We start from the raw sequence: 23,384 nt of genomic DNA on the forward strand, positions 1-23,384 counted from the left end.
ACGTCAAGAACCAGTTTTAAATACAATCAGCTCGCCATTTAGCACAGAAGCCGATCCAGAGGACATAACTCGATGCAAAGAGAAGTTCCAGTCAGTACTAACACGGGAGTCTTATGGGTGCCAGAAGCTGTATTTCCACACTTAAAAAAAGCTTTGCTGCTGTTCACACTATTTGGGTACACATACATCAGTTCTTCTTCTTCGTTCTCATTCTACATGTTGGAGGGTTCAGATCAGTAATAAGATATAAACTGCGTAGTGGTTTCCAGATCAGGCAGTTCTACGAATATTCCTTGAAGAGTCTTGTTCGGGTCCCTTGATTTAGTATGCACCATTGAAGAACATGGTCAGCATTCTCTGGTGATGCTCCACAAGGGAAGGCTTCGCTCGTCCCGACATTTAACTTCCGGAACATAAATTGTCTCATTCAGTGAGCAAGCAACTGTTTTGTGGAAACTAAAATAGTATATTCACTTGTCAATGTTGACTGACTGTAATTTGACAGCAGTCACAGGGGTAACAACTAGTAAGCTTGTTCCGCAGTTCCGGAACATTATGCACGAGTGTAAGAATTAAAATAGTGCACATTAAGTACAAATGTATTTTTTTTGGGGAGGGGGGGGGGGGGGATTTTGTGATATAAAAAGACAACAGCAATTTTAAAAAAAAATTAAAATTGGTTTAAAAAAATTGCTAACTCTTGTTGTAATTCAACGTGGAGTGTGAAGAAAAAGAAACAAACGTGAATATAATACAGTGTATATATGAATTAAAAGACATTGTACACAGCAAGCTTATATATATATATATATATATATATATATATATATATATATATATATATATATGCGGCCCGCCATTCCCAAACTTTTTTTAATGCGGCCCTCGATACAAAAATGTTGCCCACCCCTGCCTTAGTCCATTGGACCGTTGGGGCACCATGCAAAACTCGTCGTCCGTCTTTCTCCATTCCTCTCTGTCTTTTTGCCTTAGTTAAACCCTCTTTCAATGGCAGGTCCGTCCATTCTTTTATTTTGTCTTCCCATCGCTTTCTCTGTCTGCCTCTTTTTCTTTTTCCTGGTAGGCCTACAGTTCCGTGAAGGAAGGTCTTTGCGAGTCCCAAAGATCTTGTATTATGGCCATAGATTTTAAGCTTGCGTTTTTTTTTAATGATAGTTAGCAGGTCATCAATCGCTGCAGTAACACTGTCTCTAATCCAAGTTTACGTAAAGAAATGAAATTTCACTAAAACTAGTCCGTTGTTGTTTTTTCTCTTTCCGGGAATGATGTTGCCTACATAATTTCTAAGCGATATAAATGTTCTTCCTGGAGAAAGAATTGAAGATGAGTCGGGTTTCCGCTCAAGTTGACAAGAGGCGGCGCCAGTGGCATCACTAGGGGGTGCGGGTCGCACCGTGTGACGCCCGCCAGGGGGTGACACCCAAGTGGGGAAAATGCACTTTTCCAAAATGCAACTTTTAAAATAAAACTTACTACTTCGAAAGTCTTTCACAGTTTAGTATCAGGATGTCCCAAACCTTCTTAATTTAATTCTATTTGACTTGTAATCTTCCTATTATGAGAAAAATAATGCGTTGTAAACACCATGAGAAAGAGATTCTCAGCTCAGAAATGTAGAAAAATGCCTGGCGCCCGGGGCTTTGCCCCGAACAACTATGTATGAGCTTCAGGCGATAACTGAAACATCTTATCTGACCAGTCGCGTGGCGAACGTAATATTTTTTATTTTTTTTTTGTAAAATATTGAGAAAAACATAGATTTAATCCCCTCAAGCGGGGATTAATCCACATAGATTAATCTAACAGGCGACTTTCACAGCCACTTCCCAGCTAGTGCCCACGAAATTCAGTACTTCTAAAAAAGGTGTGGTGTGAAATTTTAATAGAAAACGTAAATTAAATGTAGGCCTCGGCCTAATTGTTGTATTGGTTAAAATCGTTAGTCGTTATGGTTATGCTTAGAAATCAAAAGCATAAATTAAAAGTGTTACTGAAAATACCTTTGGAGGTCTGCTGTGTTTTGCACTTTGGACAGGCGCCATGATGGCCACCATCGTTCATTATTGAAAGAAAATGATTAAACTTATAAAACAAAGAAGCAAAACATAAAACCAAATGTTTTACGTGATTCTGATGTTCCTTCAGATTCTTGTGATAATTACACCCTAGCCTAAACATCCATTAGGACGATGGGGTATGGTAGCGATCAGGGTTTGAACTTGGGACCTTCAAGACACCTGAATGACAGTCCAGAGCACATTCCAGACGACTGGAAACCATAGACCTGTAAGAAGGATGGGAAAGGATGCAACATAGCTACTTCTGGGTCTTCTGAAAGCAAATGTTATTGTTTGTAAAAAAAATAAATGCAAACTTTTTTACACAACCATTAACAAAAAAGGATTTTATGAGTTTTAAAATGAATTTTATTTGTAGATGGACAACAGAGCGGCTGTAAGGTGTTATGGTGACCTGGCTAAATAGCATGGACAAAATAGCGCAAGACAAAAAGCGCATACTTATAAATGTATTGTGCGGATACGGATTTTAATAAGTGAAGGTCCTGGGTAGCAATATTTTTGTTTGAGGTCTCTATCTTCTTCAATATAAATAGATGTAGGCCTAATGGTATGCCGTATTTGCAGAGAAAGAGATTACTTTAAAATTCTATCTCATTCTCCTTTTCAACCAATATCTAAAATGCATAGCTTACTAAAAATATATATATGATTTTGAAATGTAGTGGTTTAGGTATGAAATCAGAAATCTTGATCATCTGCGTCATCTCTCTTTGATCAAACCAAGGAGTCTTTTGCCGCAACATTTGCAAACTTTGGCGTGTAAGGATTAGTTAAGCTGGCTTTCACTTTTCTTATGCCGCAAATGTTTGTTTAATCTCATTTGTTCCAACCATGGTTCCAACTGCCGATGTAAATACTGCCTTCGAGGAACTAAATGATGATTGACCATATTTAGAGAATTTGTAGGCCTATAACTATTGTGAGGACAACTCTATTAGTCGCCAGTCACGAAACTGCAGAGTGACTCAACATTTCCGATAGCACTATGGAATGTTTATAGATCGAGTACAGGACAATCTACCTTTAGTAACACCTTTAGTAAAATCACTAAATTTAGAAAGCCTTCAGGATAGAAGACTCAAAAGTAAAGTACGGTAGCAATTAGGCCTATAGATAAAACACTGAACCATAATCTTCAAATACAAAACTTAATAAAATACTCAGAAAGACACAAAGATAAAGGCACATTCCTCGTTGCATAAGCTAGGACAAATTTGTACAAATGCTCCTTCTTCCTTGGTGCATGCCTGGTGCTATTAGAGCATGGAATGGGTTGCCTGAGCTAGACAGGAAAACCAGTGACTTGGCAGAATTTAAGTCATTGGTTAATATGCATGACTGAATGCATGACGCTTAGGACGTAATCATCTTCTTTTTTGAAGTAACGTCTGTATTATATAAGATAAGATAAAAATTATATTATATATTAAATAGGTTAGGGTTGGAGAAAAAAACTAATTTACAAAACAACGCATTGTTTCAACTTTTTAAAAAATGTTCACATTTTTTGTAGTGTTACAAGATGTCCATGTCCAGTCTAGATATAATATATGTAAGTCTATGGTTCGCGTGTTTTCAAGTGGATAATAAATAAATGCTAGGCCTATAATTTAAAATTATTCATTCAAGCTTATTATAATTCCTGCATACTGTTTGCATATTTTTACGATATTAAGTATTTCTTGCAAAATGATTGAAAAAAAATTTTGTTCGCGCTTTTTTGTCGGGGAACTAGGTGTTATACATCAATAGGGAAAAACTATCATACTGTTTTGTCTTTGTGACACAAATCTGTGGCATTTTACGTCTCGAGAAACAATCTTTTCCCTTTGCAACTTCTTGTGTGACTATAGAGGCCAATCCTTAATACACAGCTGCGGTCACAGGTTAGGCATATGTAATCACCAGATGCCGTTGCATTTTCACCCTTCTTTCTAATACTTTTGTGTGTGGCATCTGCAATCTGGGAATCTTCATTTCTCTCTCTCCATGTGACACAAATAGGACAACATCAATTCGTGTGTTTGAACATTCAAAGAAACAAGTGAGGATTATACACTGTTGTTTTCACCATAATTTTGTCCATTGGCATTTTAAACCCGCATTTAAATTGCTTTTTATAAACATCAGCCTCATGATCACCTTTTCAGAAAGTTATTTAGTGAAGGTTGTAGCAGTGTGGATTCATTTTCCCATTTATATTTACTTATTTAGTATGCAAACTTCATTATCAGAATAAAATTTGTAAAAATATGTAAAGTGATATTCAGTTTTCTTTTCAGCCTTACTAAACTAACCACAGAAACAGAATTTCAATATTAAAAAAATGTAACAGGCAAAATAACTCAGAAACAAAATGTTAACAAAATAAACCAGATAAAGTTATCTTTGTTTTTTTCTTATTTATTGTTAAAATAACATCAGAAGCTTTTTCTTTAAAAAAGCCATTTCAAAACCTTGTTTGAATAATTTTCTTTAGCCTAAGAACATTTTATCCAAATAAAATAAAGCAAAAAGGAATCATTTAACTTTGTACACAAGCACACTGTCATACTAAACTTCTGTACACAGGTGAAATACTGTTACATATCTTTTTGAACATCATCATAAGTACATATATACACTGGACTCTAAAGACATATGCATTAGTAAAGTTTGTCCATGACCAAAGCTCTTTCACAGATCTGTCTGAAAGTTGTCTCAACTGTATGATACAGCACATCATAGTCATCACAGAGTAACTTCTCACTGAGTAGACCATGAGACTCTGTCACTTTGTCATTGTGTAAACCTGTTTCATGGTAACAAAATTACACTTATGTTCATCTTAAAACACAAAACTAGCACCTATTTTAAAATTAAAATTGAGAGAAGTAAAAATAAAAAAAAAAGGCTCTAATTTTATTGCTGACATTTTCTGGAAACAGGAAAATGCGTTAAACCATTGACAAGCAGAGAATGTAGTCCTATATATAAAATGTCAGAAAGTTCTGTTTCATTACTTACACATTTTGGAAGAGTTTCCAGCGACTGTCATCTGAGAGTAACAGACTCTGCCCAGCTGAGACAACAGGGAAGTGACGTCATCACACAGAGGGGGGAATGCTTCACAGATGGCCACTAAGCTTGGCACAGTTTGTCGAAAGAAAGTGACCCATTCTCCCTTTTCTAGAACTAAAATGAGGATAAAAAAAAAATCATAATATAACAGAACATAACAAATTTAAAAAATTAGGTTCCTATTGAAATCATAAGGATCTAAGGATTGGGGGTGGGGGAATTTTTATTACATGAGCACAGTGATAAATGAGGGCATAAATCAAGTGCAGCGAATGTTTATAACAGTATTAGAATAAAAAAAATAATGTAAATAAAAATTCAATGAGAAACAATGGCTTTATGAGTTGATGAAATTGACTCAACAAGAGGACACATATTTAAAGACGAGATAATTTACATTTTAGCTGTGAACATTTTGACTACTTATAATTTGTCTTCTAACCTGTAAGCAGCGTGAACATAACATCAATGCCCAACTTGGCAATATTCATAGATTTTGGAAGATGATACTGTGTACACAAATGTGCCAGTAACTGAATGCCAAATATCTGGAGGGAATACAATTACATCTTTCATGTTTGTTTTCTAAATCATTATTTTGGTATGAATATATATTTTCCCTAAAAATTCTGGATAAATAAAAACACAAGAACTGCAAGAAACCTAGTTACCTGTTTACATCTTTGGGGCTGACCAATCAGTTCAGGAATAAAGTCCAGACATATGTGCATTGATGGTACACCTACAACAACTAAAGGCAACAGCTCACTGGGATATCCCTGAGGTCAATGAAAAATAAGTCTCCTAAAACATCTATTCAAGATCTAAACATTTCAGATTTTTTTTCAAAGGGAGTACACTTGGGCTATATATATACAATGCATATAAAATGACTGATTAAAGAAGTTCATTCTTACTTGGAAATGTACAAGCTTGGCTAAGTTAGGGTCAGCAATGAAGACTTGATGAATGTAAGAAAATATTAAACACCTGACTTCTCTCAAGCTGCTTAGTTCACTGTGACATTTTTTCTTCTGAAATACACATTGTTATTTCTTTAGAACAGATGAATAGAAAACATCAAAGTGAGTCCTGAACAACATAAGTATAAATAAGACAGAAAATATATTAACTCTTTCCCTCTATTATAAATGATTTTATTTAAAGATTTGATTTAACAAAATATATTATGATGAAGATACAAATTTCAAGATGAGATTGTTTATTTATAAGCTAAAAGTAATTTTTATTTAATTTTTAAAAGGGTCACTATTTACAATAAATTTGTTTCATTATGTCAATTATAACGGTAGTGGTGAAATGTAATGTGTACACTAGTTGGAGATGAGACACTTTTATGTGATGATCAAATGTGACTTGCTGAAAGTAGAACACATTTAGTAGTAATATAACATTGTTAGCTGGAATTTTTGGCTGTTTCAGAATACAGTTTCTTCTTTAATGAAGCCCCCCCCCCCCCCCTTTTTTTTTAAAATATGGAACATTGCCCGGTTTTAGAAAAATAAGCCAGAGACAGGGCATATCAAGAAATATTTTTTTAAAATAATTTTTCAATCTGGTTAATCTATTATTATAAACTTATAATGTTAAAATTAAACTATTAATACGTAAATAAAAAATAGATCATCTTTAACTACAGTTGATCATTGCTAGGCTGATACTTTTTAATCGAACACATTCAGTAATCTGAAGCAGCGATGACTCTGTGACAAAGTTTACTTCTGCTGCACCACCCAGGTCCCATAACCATCAGACTATCAGAGTCAATTGTAAAATAAAAAACCCCCATCTAAATCAATATTCTATTTTTACCTTTTCATTCTCCAGGGGTAAACAAACTTCCAACAAAATCTGCACTATGGCACTTTCTTGGGCTGCTAGGAGTGCAACTTTAAGTTCTAAGCGATCTTTCTCCTTGTCTGTCTCCACAGCATCCAGGACATGTGTGTTCAAATAGACCCTGGAGGCCTGAGTGTATGCTGAGAGAATCCGAAGAAGGATTTCCAGAATTGGAGCACATCTGTTATTTACAAATACAAAGTCATGTGAGAAAAATAATTTTGTGAATTCAATCTAAATTTACAAACTATGTCATAACTAAACAGAGCATGTCCCACAGAGAAATTTTAGCCAAACTGAACTTGGAAGAAATGTACAAAGGATAAATATGACAGTCATCTTCAGACTGAAAGCTGGAAAAAGGACTATATAATTTATTTCTAGATAATGCATATAACAAAAGTTACTCCATATAGTTTATAAAAGTATTGAAAATATGTCACAAGGTCTTGCATGTTTAGACACTAGTGTGTGTGTGTGTTTAACCTCCTACCTGAACACTCTCTCATCACACCTTAAGACAACAAGTGGGTCAATAACAAGATCTTGTTCTGTAAGCTGGGAAGGGATCTGAACTGGAGACTTTCTGGACGGCTGTAAAGCTTTGATTGTATCCAAGCGCAATCTTTATTAAAAAAAAACAAAGTAGCCAAAATGAATCTGACCGAGACAAAGAAATGTTTTTCATAAAAGAATTTTACATCTGAAATGGAGGATATTAGTTTTAACAGATTCTAGTATAAATTAATTAAATAAAAAATTTATCGAGGTTTATATATACAAATATCTAATATACCGTAACAGAAACTGAAAAGTTTAATTGAAACCACAAGTCACATACTTTTAGATGAATGTTGTATGTTTATTTGTAATCTGCTTATATAACTATTTTTGACTGAAATTCTTACTTCCTGGGTGTAATGCTGTGCATTTTAAACCAGACTTTTTTTGTTAGGTCCAACAATCTCCTTGGCGTGCCTTCTTGTAAGAGATTGGCTAGGCCTGAGACCACAGCATCTTGACACATTCTTAGGACAGTGGTCTCTCCACAACTGAGCTCTTCTAACAGTCTTATAGCTTGAGCGGGATAGATGCTGATCTTGGAAAAAGCTTTGAACCAAAAAATTATAAGAATAATTTCAAACCAAAATGATGATACAATTTTTAGAGACATTTGCAAATCAACAATGTTGTGTGTCTTATTATGTCTTTAAGGTATTAACAACAACTGCCATTGGCTGTGACAATAAAATTGATTTGTGGAATTTGATGTAAATCCCAACCATTATTATACCCTAATACCCCGCCGATAACTTTAAATAGAGAATGTCTGTAACACATGATAATATGTATGGCTCCTTATGTCTCAGAAGACAATTGATGGGCCCAGGTGAATCAATGGTTTAGGTTTTGTCTAGAGACAGGGCAGAATCTGGTGTGACTGATCAAGCCGATTCTGGAGCAGCAGAGTTTGCCACAGTTCCTTCATGTATATGTATCTGACTTAGGGCTAGTTGACAGGGCAGCTTTCTTCTTCTTTCTCTTGACTGATGCAGCTTTATTTCTTTTGCACTCGGCAAAGTTCGTACCAGCATGTACAGTCTGTCTCCATGCTGTCCGGTCTTGGGCTGTCTCCTCCTACATACTTTGGTCAATTCCCGGGGTTTTCATGTCTCGCTTACAGACATCTCTGTAGGTTAGTCTTGGGAGGCCCTTGGGTCTGACTCTCTTAGCAAGCTCAGCTCTTTAGGTATTCTTCCATCTGGATGCGAGTGACATGACCGAGCCAGCGTAGTCTTCTCTGTGTAAGAAGAGCATAGATGCTATGCATATTGGCCCGTTTCAGAACATCCTGGTTGGAGACATGGTCCCTCCAGGAGATGCACATTATGCGTCACAAGCACCATAAGTGGACGCTATTTAATCTGTGTTCTTGATGTATGTAAGTTGCCCAACTCTCACTACCATAAACATAATAATGCTTACTCAAAAATGTGTAATCAAAGGTCATGTCATTTCAAATGTATATTGCAACATTAAAATTGTAACAAAAATAGTGTTATAAAATCTTATAAAGGTTTAAAAACCTTATTTTTGGAACATACTACCCCCCCCCCCCCCCCAAAAAAAAAAAAAACCAAACTGTTAGACTAATTTGAATAGTTGTAATCAATTACATATGAACAAAAAAGATTTTATTTTTCACTGTAATATTTTGATACTTCAAAAAAATATATATATACATATAAAAAGGCAATGATATTTTGATAATGTCAGTATTTCAAGGCAAGAGATCTTTATAACATACATTACTAGACTGAATTACATTTACCTTCTTTAACCATCTCAGGTCTGATGGTGTTGGAAGAAGACGAGGTTTTTCTTTTGACAAGCTGTTGCTCTTTTGTCATGAGCCCAACATGAGAGTCCAGCCAGTCTTCAACCAAACACAGATGAGGAAAGTGAATATTGAGCAATCTAAGAGACAAGAAACATGCTCATTCAACTTGGCAATCAATGTTTATTAATAAACATGAAAAAACTGAATTATCAACTATATTTACTAAATAAAAAAAAAAATCTATGTACAATTAAAAACAAAATGATATACTATTTGAGTGAATATCCAGCCTAATTCCCAGTGAGACCAAAGGTCCATGGGGAAGGTGATGCTAAGTTCACCTGCTTCTGTTATCAAGGATTAATCAAAGATTAATTGTGATTAAAGAATAAAGAAGGTGTCATTAAGTCAACATATCACCAACTGCTCTTGGATTTTCCAATGTCATTGCTAATCAAGGTCAGATATGTCATGTTTGAGAGTAGTGTTGTTCCTACTATTAATTAGACTTTAGTCTCTCAAAGTAACATAGCATCTGCTGGTGCTTCTAACACACTGAAAGTAACCCATTAGTAATGAAAAGAGCCAAGAAGTCGTGTCAAAAAAAAACCACCCCAACAACCATTTATGATGGGCTTTGCTTAGAAAGCCAATCGCATGACTATTAGTTCAGCAAATACCACTTACAAGATTTAATTGCATCAATTAACTAGTGCATTGTTAGTGCTAATTCCCAACTAGTGCATTATTAGTGCTAATTCCCCTCTCTTCATTATACACTTTCGAATATTGAAAAATGTTCTTTCAAATAATTTGTTTGTCCATTGTTGGGAGTTTTAGAAAATACAAAGCAAAAGAAATGCATCAAAAATACATTTGTTTAAAATAAGTGGCAAATTCAATTAAAACTAAACTACTCCAAGACTGATAGTATAATCTGCTAGTTAATATCTATGTGCAGCAATAGACAAGTCTCAACAGGAAATTACCATACCTGATCATTGGAGGGAATAAATTCTGACAATTATTTTGATGTTTTAAAGCTTCTTGGACAAGATAGCTGATAGGGATCTGTGACATGACAGTGTCACTATATAAGGAGAGTTTGGTTACATCTGAAAAACAGTTTCAAGGTTATTTTAAAATAAATTGTGAAACTTATGGAAAAAAAAATAGGCCAAAATCATACGTTTTTTTTTTAAAATTAATGTAACTTTATATCATTAAGTGTTAAAGCTTAGATGTTAGCTTCTTGTCTAGGCTCTTCATGTAATGTAATCTATCAGAAAAACTACTCAATTAAGATAAGTTACAAAAAGTGAATTGCTTTAGACTCACTATTAGACATGAATCATAGACCAATATTGAATTTCAGAGATGGAAAACGAAGAAGAGATTGCTAAAAGATTATTTGGCTCAACAATTCAACATGGCATCTGGTTGGAAACGTTCATAAAAAGCAAATGGAACTAGTCTAACATTATGAAGATGCACAGAAACCAGTCTAAGGAGTCTTGGAATTTGCAGAGATAAGGATAGTATACAGTGGATATATTAATAAATATAAATAAATGGTATTAAAAAAACACAGCTTACCAATTAATTTCTTATGTGTTTGGTAAAGATCTTCATAAAGGAGGAGGTAATACAGAATCAGCAGCTGAGGACAGAGTAGCTTCTCCTGTATGTCTGGGTAACCAGGTGAGACAGAGCTGCCCCCAGGCTCAGGCAATGTTTTCTTTTTTATGTCAAACAAGGCCATTATCTTGGATTCAGATAAGGGTTCGTTTGTGTGCTCAGGTTTGGATGTTTTGGGGATGACAGAGTTGACATAGGACTCAATGAGCAGTGGCATCAGAGGGTGAAGTGGAAATGAACTGTTACAGATCTGTTTGTACACCCATTTCTAGAACACAAGAGTTGAAGATCATTTGTTACAGTATGTGCAAGATATAAAATAAAATTTGAAACACTAATTATTAAATTTGTTCCTAATGTAAAGTTATCCACATGAAGATGCTAAGGATGTGGTGTTGGAAAGTAAGAAAATTAAAGCCAGAAATAGTAATTTAAGAGACTGCCAAATGGCTGCCTGGAGTTATCATTTTATAGACAACTAGCCAGATATGATCCGTGGCCTGCGGGCCTTAGTTTGGATATTACTGATCTAATGGGTTGAATTTAGATGTATTGAGAATGTTCCTTTCATATTTTTTAAAATTTTGACACGAAAACAAAAGTAGTATAAAAATGGGTTTACCCCTTCAGCAGACATATATAATATGTAATAAAATATAGAATACTGTGAAAACATGTTTACCCAATTTGTTAAAAAGTTAAGTTTTTTTTTAGTAGAGATTCAATTAGGTACATTTTGTCTATTTTTAGGGCCCTCATTTTGTGGGAGGGACATTAAACCTACACTATGGTTAACGCCATGATCTAAGCAACATTTATCCCAAGTTTTATCAAGATTGGTCAAATGGTTTTGATTTTTATTTGGGACTTACATACATACATGTGTCTTACTTTCAACTTTATTTTATAGATTATCATGAAGAAAAATTTATTCTTAAAATTGTTATAATAATAATAATAATAATAATTATAATATGTATTTTCTTGTCTAATATCAATCTTATGATAGTGTTTACATTGTAGTGGCTTAGCAAATAAAGGTAACAACAAATGTTGACAGATATAAGACCCAAACCTAAATCAACAAACTCACCCTTATGGAGACTTTGTGCTTAGAGAAAACTCTACTCTTGAGTAGCTGTAAGATGCTGTGCACAGGGAGAGAGCCAGTACATCTAGCATCAAGATTGGGAGTCACTGGAATCTTAACAGCATGGGCAGCAACCACCTAAAAGGAGAAATGTCGAAACACTGTCTTCATCAAAATCATGCATATCTGCTAATTCTATCACAATAGCTTTTAGCTCGAGGACAAGAACATAGAATGAGGCAGCAAAACATAACATGTGTAGGTTAGGAACTCTTCATAGAATGCTAATAACATGTTAAATGAACAACTGCTGACTTGGTAGAGAATGTTTATGTAATTAAAATAGTCAAAACAGTACATATGTCTTTAAAAAAAATAAAACATTTTTAAATACTTGTTTAGGATCTGATGTACATAAAAGCCAGTTAGCCAAATTTTGTTTGTCATTGTAAAAATGCTAAATCTGATAGGAAAAAAATCAAATGTTATTTTTTTTGTGTGTGGCTGGTTGGTGGTTTAAGCAGTCAGTTACCTGTTCTGTAAAAAGTTCCATGGTAAATATGTGCCTGATTTTAACAAGTGCACTTGTTTTGACTGTGATCTGAAATAAAATGCAAAAAATGAGCCTTCAATTAAAACAACTGTTACTTAAATTTACCTGAAAAAAATAACATTTTACCATATTTCTCTTAATGATTTATATTATAGAGTGCTTTCAATAATAATACTGTTAGCTCAAGAAACAGACATAGAACTAGTCTAACATTGTAAAGATGCATAGGAAACCATCAAGGATTTAGAGTTATGTCTAAGGAGTCTTGACATTTAAAAAAATAATCAGTTCTCGAGTATACAGGGGATATACTTCATTTTATTTTTAATCCTTAATGTTCTGAAGCGCTTGTAATTTAATAACACTAATCTTTATTATCCATATGAAAATTTTTCTTACAATTTGTGCATTACACCAAACAAAAAACAGAAAACCAAAATATACAATCACATCACATTCACTCAAAATATACATGCACAGTGTCTATATCAGATAGTTCAATGGTATATAATGATTTGATTGCCAGGGAAATTAAAGATATTTTGTGTCTGTTTATCTTTGTTATCTGTGTCTTGTATCTCCTTTGTGATAGTTATACAAAGTAATTTTTACAGGCTAATTTGACTATTAAACCAATTAAACAATAAAGATTATTTCCTGTAACTGAGTTACCTTCATGCCCAGTGTGTTACAAACTAAATCTGTGATGGCTGTCATCTGGTTATTGTGAAAGTTCAATGCCAGTAAAAAAAGCATTTCTCCAGGACTGTCTGTGTTGCCAGAGATTCTATTTCAACAAAACAAAATCAATAATTTACTGATGGATTAAGTTTTTTAAAATGGGATAATGGAATCACTCTAGTTCATTGTCACGCAGCACAAACTCATAAAGTATTTGCCACACTTATACTAGGATCTTATGAACATTTTACAACTACCCAGTGCTGGACATTAAGAGATTCCTGTGTTACCAAAAAAAAAACCTCTCCATCTTGTTCTAGAATAACCAACCATTTGATTTGCTTATTTAATTTGATCTATAAGTTTCCAGCAAGCCAGCAGATGTGACTACCCTAAAATGGTTCTTTCTTGCAACTAGTTGCAACAGTTGTGGGAGAATGGAGTGGATATTATCACCAAGATCCTCAAGTTGGTTTCACGGGTAGATATTCTTATCTCATAACAAGGAAAAAGAGAAAGAAAAGACACATTTCTACACTTTGCACACCCATGGACTAATCTCTATTGATAATCTTTGCAAAGGATGCCATAATGCCTCACAAATTGTTAGCCACCATAATTTTAAGCTTTATCACGTAAGCTTCCTTATAGACTGCTGACATTATCATAATCCCATATCCACTCAAGGAGTGAATAAAGCATCACTTTAAACAACTCCACACCTGTTTTAAGAGTCTCTGCCAGAATATTGTCATATCCATCTGATTTATATTTTTCTTATAGGTGATGGCCAAAATTTATATGTGATAATACTTATACATTTAAAAACCTTTTAGAAAAAATCCCTCAGTTTTCTATCTCCCTAATATATAACAATTTAGTGTGGCTTTTTGTCACTTACTTATCAAATTGGGCATCTGAATGCATCAACCAACGCAACCAGTTCACAGTGGACTGTTCATCATCCAAAGATCTGTCAGACAAAAAGCACATTATGTCAGCTAAAGATTCTTTTCATTAGCCTAATTATTGTATTAACAACAAACTTGCTGGAATACAAGCAAAATGTAAATACATAATTCTCATTACTAAAAGCAAGGTATTCTATTTTTATATTATAATGTTTTGATTTCTTCTTATACAATGTTTTCGATAAGGTGCTAAAAATGTATTTTCCCCACATTTTTAGTTAATAAAAATACTGAAAAAGATTTTCAAGTAGGCTTTTCTTACCACTATAAACAACCACTTTCTAATAACTATTTTATTTTGTCACATTTACCATCATTAGAATATTAAGCATTATGAAATATATTTGTGTGTGACAAGTAACCTGATCTAAACCAATGAAAGCTGTTTAAAGTATATAAATCAAAAACAGAATACCATGTGCTGTGAGATATTATAGATATCACTTGGAAAGACCATGTCTAAAATCAAGAAATTTTTTTTAGCATAGTGTGTATGCATAATTGACATAGTGAAGACAAAGTCTCAATGATATCTATGAAAACAGACCTATAAGATGCCCAATGCTAAGTAAAACAGATGCCAATGAAAAGTTGCCCGGCTTTAGAAGCATGGCGCAACCATTGCTGAAAGCTTAAGGGCTATGACAGTCTTGGATAGTAGATAGAAAAAAATAAAATTAAAAAAAGATTAACAACAATAAGACAAATAGAACAACAACATACAGGCTCTGTTTGCAGACCAGTCTGGTATATTGCTAGGAGGGTGTAGCAATGAAAGGATGATTCTAGAATTATTTCTATATACTGTTCCCTAATGAGCACTTTATGGATAGATTAAAATAAATGTCCTCACCTAAGCAGACTAGGACTTGCTATCAATGTGCAGATCCCTAATGCTATGAAGTGAGCTCCAGCAGTGCAAGGTGCAGGATGGGATATGATAAGTCGAAGCAAGCATCCTGTTTCTTCATCACTGTACCTGTAACAAACAAATTTTTTTTGTCTTTCAAGCAAACAACCAGCATGTTACAAGTACAATTTTATCATAAGTAATTTATTAAGCAATAATTTACAAATAATGCCTTGAAAATTATGTTTTCTGTCATAGTCTTTTCTACCTTGACAAAAATTGTAGCTAAAGTGAAGGTAACAATATGGTAAAAGATAATTTGGTTTCCAAGTTAATTTCATCAATTTTATAACTTCTGTTTAGGTACACAAATGTAAAGATGTTGAGCCTAAATACAAGCTAATATTAAAATGTGATTTTTGCATTATTTGCTGTAAAAATATTTTCAAGTTCTATGTGGCTTTAAAAATTCTTATTAAATTTAAAAACCTTTTCTTTTATTTAATAAATAGATTTTGAAAAATGTTAGGTACATAAGTAAAATTGTAGAATAGGCATATTAATGCACTAAAAAATAAAATAAAATAAACCAAACAAACTTGGTTTAAAAATTTCAAGATAGACTTGAGTTTAATTAGATATAAACTCAAGAAAATATGTGAGTGATTTTCAAATATTGTTTTGGTCACATGGTACTCTTGTCTTGTAATCTAAATAAATATACAGCTTTGTGTACTTTTAAAAGCAATCTTGTGTAAAAGAAAATATTTATCTTAGCACTGTAGAACAATATTTAGCAAAAACTACTAGCTTTGCTTGCATTTGGGTTCTGTTATTATGAAAAAGAATAAATGAGGTAGACTCGTTTTTTTAAAGACACTTTTGTGATCAAGTGCCTTCCTAAGATCTGAGTCATCATCTGGTACTCACTTAAGTGTGGCTATTCCTTTCAGAGCATTGTAAAGGCGTAGTAAAGAGCTGGCTGTAACTATCTTTGACACATCTATCAACTGTCCATTGACAGGTGTCAGACCTATTAGCTGGTCCAGCAGGTATTTTCTCAGTAAGCCAAGCATGCAATCTGGTTTCCTCTGGATAGCAAACACACAAAAATGGTTTAAGATTAATAAAAATAGGATAGACTGGGTAAACCATACACATGCATAATTATATTGAATGGTTTAGCGCAAATATCTTTTTTTTTTCTAATATTTAGATTTCTTTTCATTACATCTGTCGTATTTCTGAAGTTATCCTTACAATGTGAAAAAAAAAACAAAAAAAAACAACAAGTGAAGAGTAAGAGACTATATGATTTGATCAGTATTTATGGTCATAAAACAGTATCATCCCTATTGCTATACTTCTAGTAAACTAGATTTGCTGAGGGATATGTATATATATGTATATAAAAACATTTATAATACAGGCCTTTGGATTAAATTTTTTACTAGGCAAGTGAAGTTGTTTAAATACATGTTTGAAAGGAAAATATAGATGCTACATTTAGGATTTCATTTTGTTTAAGTAAAACTGAATTCTTGAATTCTTGCATTTCAGGCATTCTATGTAGTAAAAATTATTTTTATAAAATCTAATCCAAAAATATATTCCCATCCCAACTTTTAACCTAGTTAAAAGATTTTTTAAATATAAATTAAGTTCTGTATATTTTTATCCAAACTAGAGTTAGAACCGCATATACTTTTTAAAGAATTATGAACATAAATTTTTTTCTGAGTTGCGTACCTTCTGGCCAGCCTTGACGAAACTCGAGAACCAGTTCCTAACAGTGACATCACTGCCAAGCAGCAAACCTGTAAAGTATGGTACTATGTCACTAGCACAGGGATCTTCACTTTGATTAGACTCTGCCAACTGTAGAGACACTGCCACAGCAAAGCCTGGCATACTGCAATATTCAGCCTAGTGAAACAAAACATGCCAAATATGAGGTTAACAAAAACTTTTTGATTATACATAGAAAACTTATAAATTTATTATGCAAATAAAACGATATAGGCTATAACAGTAAGATTTTTTTTTTATATATCTTCATTTTCATAATCAGAATTTTTCACAAAGAACTTTCCAAAACTAAAAAACTGATTCAAAAGTTTGAATATAAAATGAGTGATAATTTATTGTAACAAATACAATACTTCCTTTAGCTAAAAACTTGTTTAGGTCTTATGTAGCTAGCACAATGTTCTGTAACAGCTCATAGGGCAAGACACATACAATAAAATCATTTCCCAATGTAAAGGCTACCAAACTCTAATGGATACTTAACATGCTAAGGAAAATAATGGTAGTTAATCATTGTGCTGATCTTTGACATTCTCATTAACTGTGTGTCACAGAAACAGGTAAAATCTTCTGCCTAGATTGCCCTAGATGGTCCGTTTCTGTTTTTTTTTTGTATTATACTTTGCTGGTTAGTAGAGGTATTAGATAAAATACCCATACAACTTGGGTTCTAGAATTATATTCCATCTTTTAATAAAAGCAAAAAAAAAAAAAAAAAGAAAAAAAGATTCTTACACAGAAGTTTCTCACAAGAAGAGCAGCTTTTGGGTTGACAAGACATAACATTCTCAGCAGCTCCAGCCTCCTCAAGCCACCAAGAGAGTCTTCCTCTTGTTTCTCTCCTCTGGATATCAAACTGCGACATACTGATGACGACAAGTAATTAGTTCTAAAATGGGTTAGGATACACACAATTTTTTTTTAAGTTGTAATGTTTTAAAATTGCTTCTTAGGGCTGCTCTTTTAATGCTTTTTTCCACCATAGAGGACATCAGGGCAGTAGACGCTGGATGGGAAGAAGCTGCTAGTGACAGCTCTATGGAGACAGCTTGCTGACCACTGCAACAAATGGTGCGGGAGGATCTAAGTTTACACAACAAAAAATAGGGTAATGTCATACCATCGAGAAAAGCCTCTGGGTTATTAGCCACTAGCTGGGTTATCAGTGTTGAACCATTTTTAACACACAACAATGCTTCTGTGATATCAAGGATGTTAAGGAGATTTGGGAGTTCTGAAATAATAAGATTGCAACATTTTTAGAAATATTTAATATAAGTTTATTCTGTTGTGCTATTATAACGGAAAAATTCACACAAAAAAAGTAGCTAACTATCTGAATCTGTTAGAATAAATTTAAAAGCTTCTAAAAAAAGCGGTTAAATTAAAGACAGTTTGGAAGTACATTTATGCTTATACTTTTTTTTCCAGATATGAACAAATCAATAGTAGTGTTTTCTAATTTATTTACTACTAAGAAAAAATTTAGTTAGAATGTTATCAATACAAAGTTTATAGTCATTTATACAAATTGTATTTTTCTTGCATAAAACAGTCTAGCTCTAGTCAAGACATAAAAGGTTAATAACTTGTCAAATACAGTCAACAGTTTGTTAGTAAATGGTTTACGATGGTTTTATGTTGTCATGGAAAATACAAAACAACATTTTTTGGCTTGCCATCTAAGCACTCTAATACTATACAATAGAATTTTATGGACTTGATTAAACTATGAAATATAAAAGACAACAAAATATCTGACATTCCATCAACATATTTTGTTAAGAGAATGACATTAATGACAATAATGTACTATTACTTGCTACTCAAGAGAAACTGATTTTTAAGTAATATTACCTACCTGCCATTGCTATACATAAGGCATCAAGAATCTCCATTGTATAAACTGAGCACTCAAAAAGATCAGACTGCTTAAAATAGTTGCCTGCTCGTTGGTCTGTCAACTAAAGAAAAAGAAAAACAATGTTCAATTTGAGTCAAATACACTGAACTAGCAATGTTTAACATGAAAATGTATAAAACTGATATAATGATTGGACTCTTGACAATGTTCACTTTTTACCATCTATTCTATGAAAATATTTGGATACTTGACACAATTTAGGCCATGTTGTGCTATTCTATGAAGAAAAGATGGAAGTTATTGGTATCATACTCATTATAGTGCTACAAATATTTAGTAAACAAGTTATGCATGACTACTTTAAAAAAAATTACTGTATTTTAAAGTAATAATGAATACTAAGCCATGCCTCTGAGGAAATAAATAATAGTTGACTCAACAAAAGCCTTATTCTTTGAGCAGGGTCGCTCTCACTTCGTTCAAACTCAAGAGCTATTCCATGCGGTAGTTGGGACACCAGAACACTTTCTGTTATATTGCCACCTATTTTTGCTCTGGAAAGAAGAAAAATGTAGAATATAAAAGAATATTAGGAAATAACTGACAGAGTATTACAATTTCACTATCACTGGATATTTGTAATGTTGGTAATTACACTAACTGAAAAAAAATGACTCTTTCACTATTGCTGAAATTCACTTCAATGCCGTGATACTTTTATTATGAAAGTATTAGACTAAATGGATAAAATATATATTTATAAAAACAATAAAGCAGCATACTATATTATATATTAAAATAGTATAAAATACATTTATGATTTACTCTATGTTCTACCACTTTTGCATATATGTCCAAACTTATAGTATAATCATGTATAATCAAAATTTAAGTGACTTAAGTTAAATGTCTTAAAATAAAATGTTTTCTGCTTGTTTTCAATCAGATATGTGGAATTACAATATCGTAAGAAGATGTAAGCATGTCTTAATTATTCCAGTGTTGGTTTGTTTTTTAATTGATTTTGATTTGAGATCTCATGGATATGTATTTAATCTGTTTTATTAACTTACCGCAATTGCTGCTCTTTTTTCACATCTTGTTCCAATGCATGAAAATCAATAGATAACATATCAACAATGCTGTTTACTACTTGCAATCTAGAAAGTATGGCTAAAACCATTTTTCTAAGTTCTTTGCCCTTCTCGCTTCCATCGAGAGGAGCACACAGAGCCATTCTAACCAACCCGGGTAAAACCGGTCTCAGGTCCAAATCTGTAGAATGATTGAGAGATTCAATATCCATAACCTGCATAGCCGTAAATATATGAGGCTTCACAGGTAAGTTTACACTAGGTTTAGATCTAAACATTGTTATTTAGTGTTAGATCTTTATTATATCTATAACCTCACATAAAAAGCATAAATCCAAAAATTTAGATTATTTTATAGATCTCGATCTAGATCTAATAATGTGAACACAGTGTTACACAGTGATACATTCTTTTCGAGAAAGATGACTTTTGTTTTCGTTTTGTTGCTATTTCTATTTTAACTTTTTAAGCTTTTGAAAAGTAAGATTTGTAAACTTTATCACTGAACTATGAATAAAATTAGCGTTTGTGTTTCTTCACTGGCAGTGAACGAAAGAGAAATAGATTCAATGATAAACATTCTTAGCTAGCGTGATCTGAAGAAAATACTATAGATTACATGGATCACATTGTGAATGTTGATCAAATGCAAAAGTTGTTTCGTGTAAGAAATTTCAATCATGAATTTGAAAGTTTTTTTTTTTTTTTTTTTTTGTGTGTTCTGTTTATATTATATTGATATTTATCTTATGAATTATGCCGGTCAACGAAATGTTGAAAAACTACTATGTATATAGGCCTATGTGGGTACGACATAGCCTAAAATTGTTTTAAATTCTTTGGATGTTCCTTCGAAATTGAAAATTATTAAAGATTATTACATCCTATCCCAAGTTCCCCCTTCAGACCTTGCGATGTATTTAAGGTCATCTGTTTCTTTGGCCAACGAGCAGGGTAGGCCTATATGTGATCCACGCAGAGACCAAACGCCTTTACTTTCCCCAACTAAAGTCAGGTACCCATTAGAGTTGATGGACTCAGAGGCGCCCTTAAAATCCCGAAATTCAAATCAGTCTTCACTGAGATTAGAGCCCAGGACTCCAGGGTAGGAAGCCAAGCACTCAGTTACTGCGCCATACATCCTACCCCAAACCTTAAAAAAAAAAAGGCGTGCAGGGTTTAAACCTGGGACCATCGAGGCGACAGTCCAGAGCTCGTACCACACGATGTGCCAAATAAATCTCGTAACTGGGGATTGGGGGACGAGGAGAAGAGAAAAGTGATACTAGAATTCACGGGCCAAAAGTAGGTTGTTTTGTTGTTGTTTTTTTGGGTGCGTATTAAATTCAATATAACAGTTTCTAGAAATACGGACCAAAAGTATTTTAGAGAAGCGTCAAAATGCCGACCGTTTCATTTTAAAATGAAAAAAAAGGGTGGAGGGGAGAGGGTGGTTCCCACCAGAATACTATGTGGTAAGATGCGCAGGATGCAATTTAAAAAGGGTGAGGCAATTACGTTTTATTGAAAAATGAAAAGAAAAAAAAAACTGCTCGGATGGGGGGTACTTTTAAAAAAATATACAATATATAGTATTATATACTCTGGTGTTTAATACTAGTTGCTTTATATGTGGTTCTAAGCAAGATTAACAGTACAAATAATCTAACTCATTCAAATCGTTATCGCCTTGCAGAATTCAGACGCGTTCCCGTCTCTGTCTTTCATCAGCCGCCCCCTTCCCTATCACTTTTATACACGCACATGCAGCCTATCCTAAAAATAGCCTTTTAGTGGTGCATCACTCAACACACACACACACACACAAATACATATAGGCCTACCATAACAAGGCTCTAAAAATCCCACAATGTTGTAGTTTGAAAACGAATCGGATTTAAATGATTCAAATAATCTTTTCCACTGTGCCACTGCTACTTTGTTCACGATCACCGCATATTATATCCATTGATCAAAATGTACACAATACATTTATTTTTTTAACCGCTATTCACTGTCAATCCATTATCATATTTGTTTTCATTGACAGGTTTGTCATTCAGGATTGAAGTACATCTAAAACTAAGAAAATGTGAATGGATTTAACAAGAACTTTTTTTTTAACATCAATGAGTTTTGGTTGGGAAAGAAAATCGAAATAATATTGTGCGAAGTCAGTGTTACAAACTTTACTATATCAAAGAGAGAGAGAGAGAGAGAGAGAGGGGAGGGAGGGAGGGAAAGAGAGAGAGAGAGAGGTAAGAACACGCAAAGTATGAAAATACTGAAAAAGAAACCCGAAGCTTATCTGAGGGGAAGTACTCAACTCTTCTTATTTGAAGTAATGTCTGTAATCTACAAGATATCTCCCTATACAGTAGAGTTTATTTCCTTTTTTCGATATTTAACAAATTAATTAACTACCAATAATAAATTGATAATCGTTTTTTTAAATTGATTCATGCATGGTTAGTTACAATAAATAATTATGTAAAGTTTCAACTTGATCCGAGAATGAGTGAGGAAGTTAAAACCTGTTCAAATTTTGTATCAGACAGACAGACTGAGTTGATATAAGCTTTCAAAAAGGGAAAAGAAAATACACAGTTGGTGAAGGGATTGGTTACACGCCTATAAGGAACATACAAAAGTAAAATATGCTCTGAACTGAAATATTTATTAGGCCCGTTTAGAATGATTTTTTTATCGGGTAGCTTGACACTACGCAAGTGCAAAGATGCAAACAACTGATTCATTCGTAGCAGACGATCTTGAAAAGATCAATTAAAATGTATCAAAGATGTATTTTGATTTTTTTTTCGTTCTGTCTTTTAACTCTTTAACAATGTTGTTTTAAAAAAAATTATATGTGGCTTCTGTTAGACGATTATGCACTCTGAAGCGTTTTTTGTGTGTGTGTGGACACCGGATATATTCATGTCACGTGCCAAGTGCAGAATCTGTTTATAATAATATTGTCACGGCCTAGTCACCCAGTGCAAGGACTCTCCGCAGGGAGGAGGAGACTTTCTCTAATAGAGGGATGCTGGAGAATGTCTTCAATGAAAAAGCCTAAAAAAAAATTGTGACGAAAGGTGTACGCGTTGAGATCAAGCCAGATTTAGCATATCTGGCAATTTGTCAATTGTATTTGCCCATCGCCAAATTATTTTTTGCCTGGAAGTTTTAGCCAAGCTTGAGGTAACGTGTTAAATTGAGGTAATTAGCACGAGGTAACGTGTTAATCCGAGGAAATTAGCTTAGCACTAGTCGACCGGCGGCGTAGCATACGCCTCTGTTTTGCAGGGTCGGCCTTAGGCCACTGCAACCTAAGCGACCACAGTGGGCCCCGCACTTTCACATTGGTTATGTCCGGCCCTGATATTTAGTGACGGATGAATACATAGTAGATTACTTGTTCTCTTTTCCTGACTTCTTGGTCATAATGGTTAAGTCCGGCCCTGCTATTTA

The 23,384-nt window shown here is 33.6% G+C and overlaps 1 protein-coding gene across 1 annotated transcript; it reads right to left on the reverse strand.

Moving 5' to 3' along the window:
- Positions 1–4,503: 4,503 nt before the first annotated feature.
- On the reverse strand, positions 4,504–20,344 carry LOC106067647 (integrator complex subunit 2-like). Its single transcript, XM_056006928.1, has 23 exons — positions 19,893–20,344; positions 19,229–19,373; positions 18,817–18,919; positions 18,076–18,189; positions 17,691–17,821; positions 16,896–17,072; positions 16,077–16,237; positions 15,150–15,275; positions 14,227–14,298; positions 13,317–13,431; positions 12,624–12,692; positions 12,095–12,229; positions 10,960–11,269; positions 10,358–10,478; positions 9,355–9,500; positions 7,931–8,132; positions 7,516–7,647; positions 6,996–7,203; positions 6,080–6,196; positions 5,834–5,941; positions 5,605–5,710; positions 5,109–5,276; positions 4,504–4,893 (listed from the first exon to the last, which is right to left on the reverse strand). Exons 1-23 carry the CDS (start codon positions 20,189–20,191, stop codon positions 4,748–4,750), a joined length of 3,411 nt encoding a protein of 1,136 aa, XP_055862903.1. The 5' UTR covers positions 20,192–20,344; the 3' UTR covers positions 4,504–4,747.
- Between the last annotated feature and the right edge of the window lie 3,040 nt (positions 20,345–23,384).

The sequence above is a fragment of the Biomphalaria glabrata genome, chromosome 12 (assembly GCF_947242115.1).
Source record: "Biomphalaria glabrata chromosome 12, xgBioGlab47.1, whole genome shotgun sequence".
NCBI lineage: Eukaryota > Metazoa > Mollusca > Gastropoda > Planorbidae > Biomphalaria > Biomphalaria glabrata.

Coding starts and splice junctions, on each gene's coding strand:
- LOC106067647 (XM_056006928.1), bottom strand. CDS start 20,191: ATGTTTAGATCTAAACCTAGTGTAAACTTACCTGTGAAGCCTCATATA. Junction 10,479..10,959: donor AACACATAAGAAATTAATTG/GTAAGCTGTGTT, acceptor ACTGTTTTTCAG/ATGTAACCAAACTCTCCTTA. Junction 4,894..5,108: donor TGGAAACTCTTCCAAAATGT/GTAAGTAATGAA, acceptor ACCATGAAACAG/GTTTACACAATGACAAAGTG.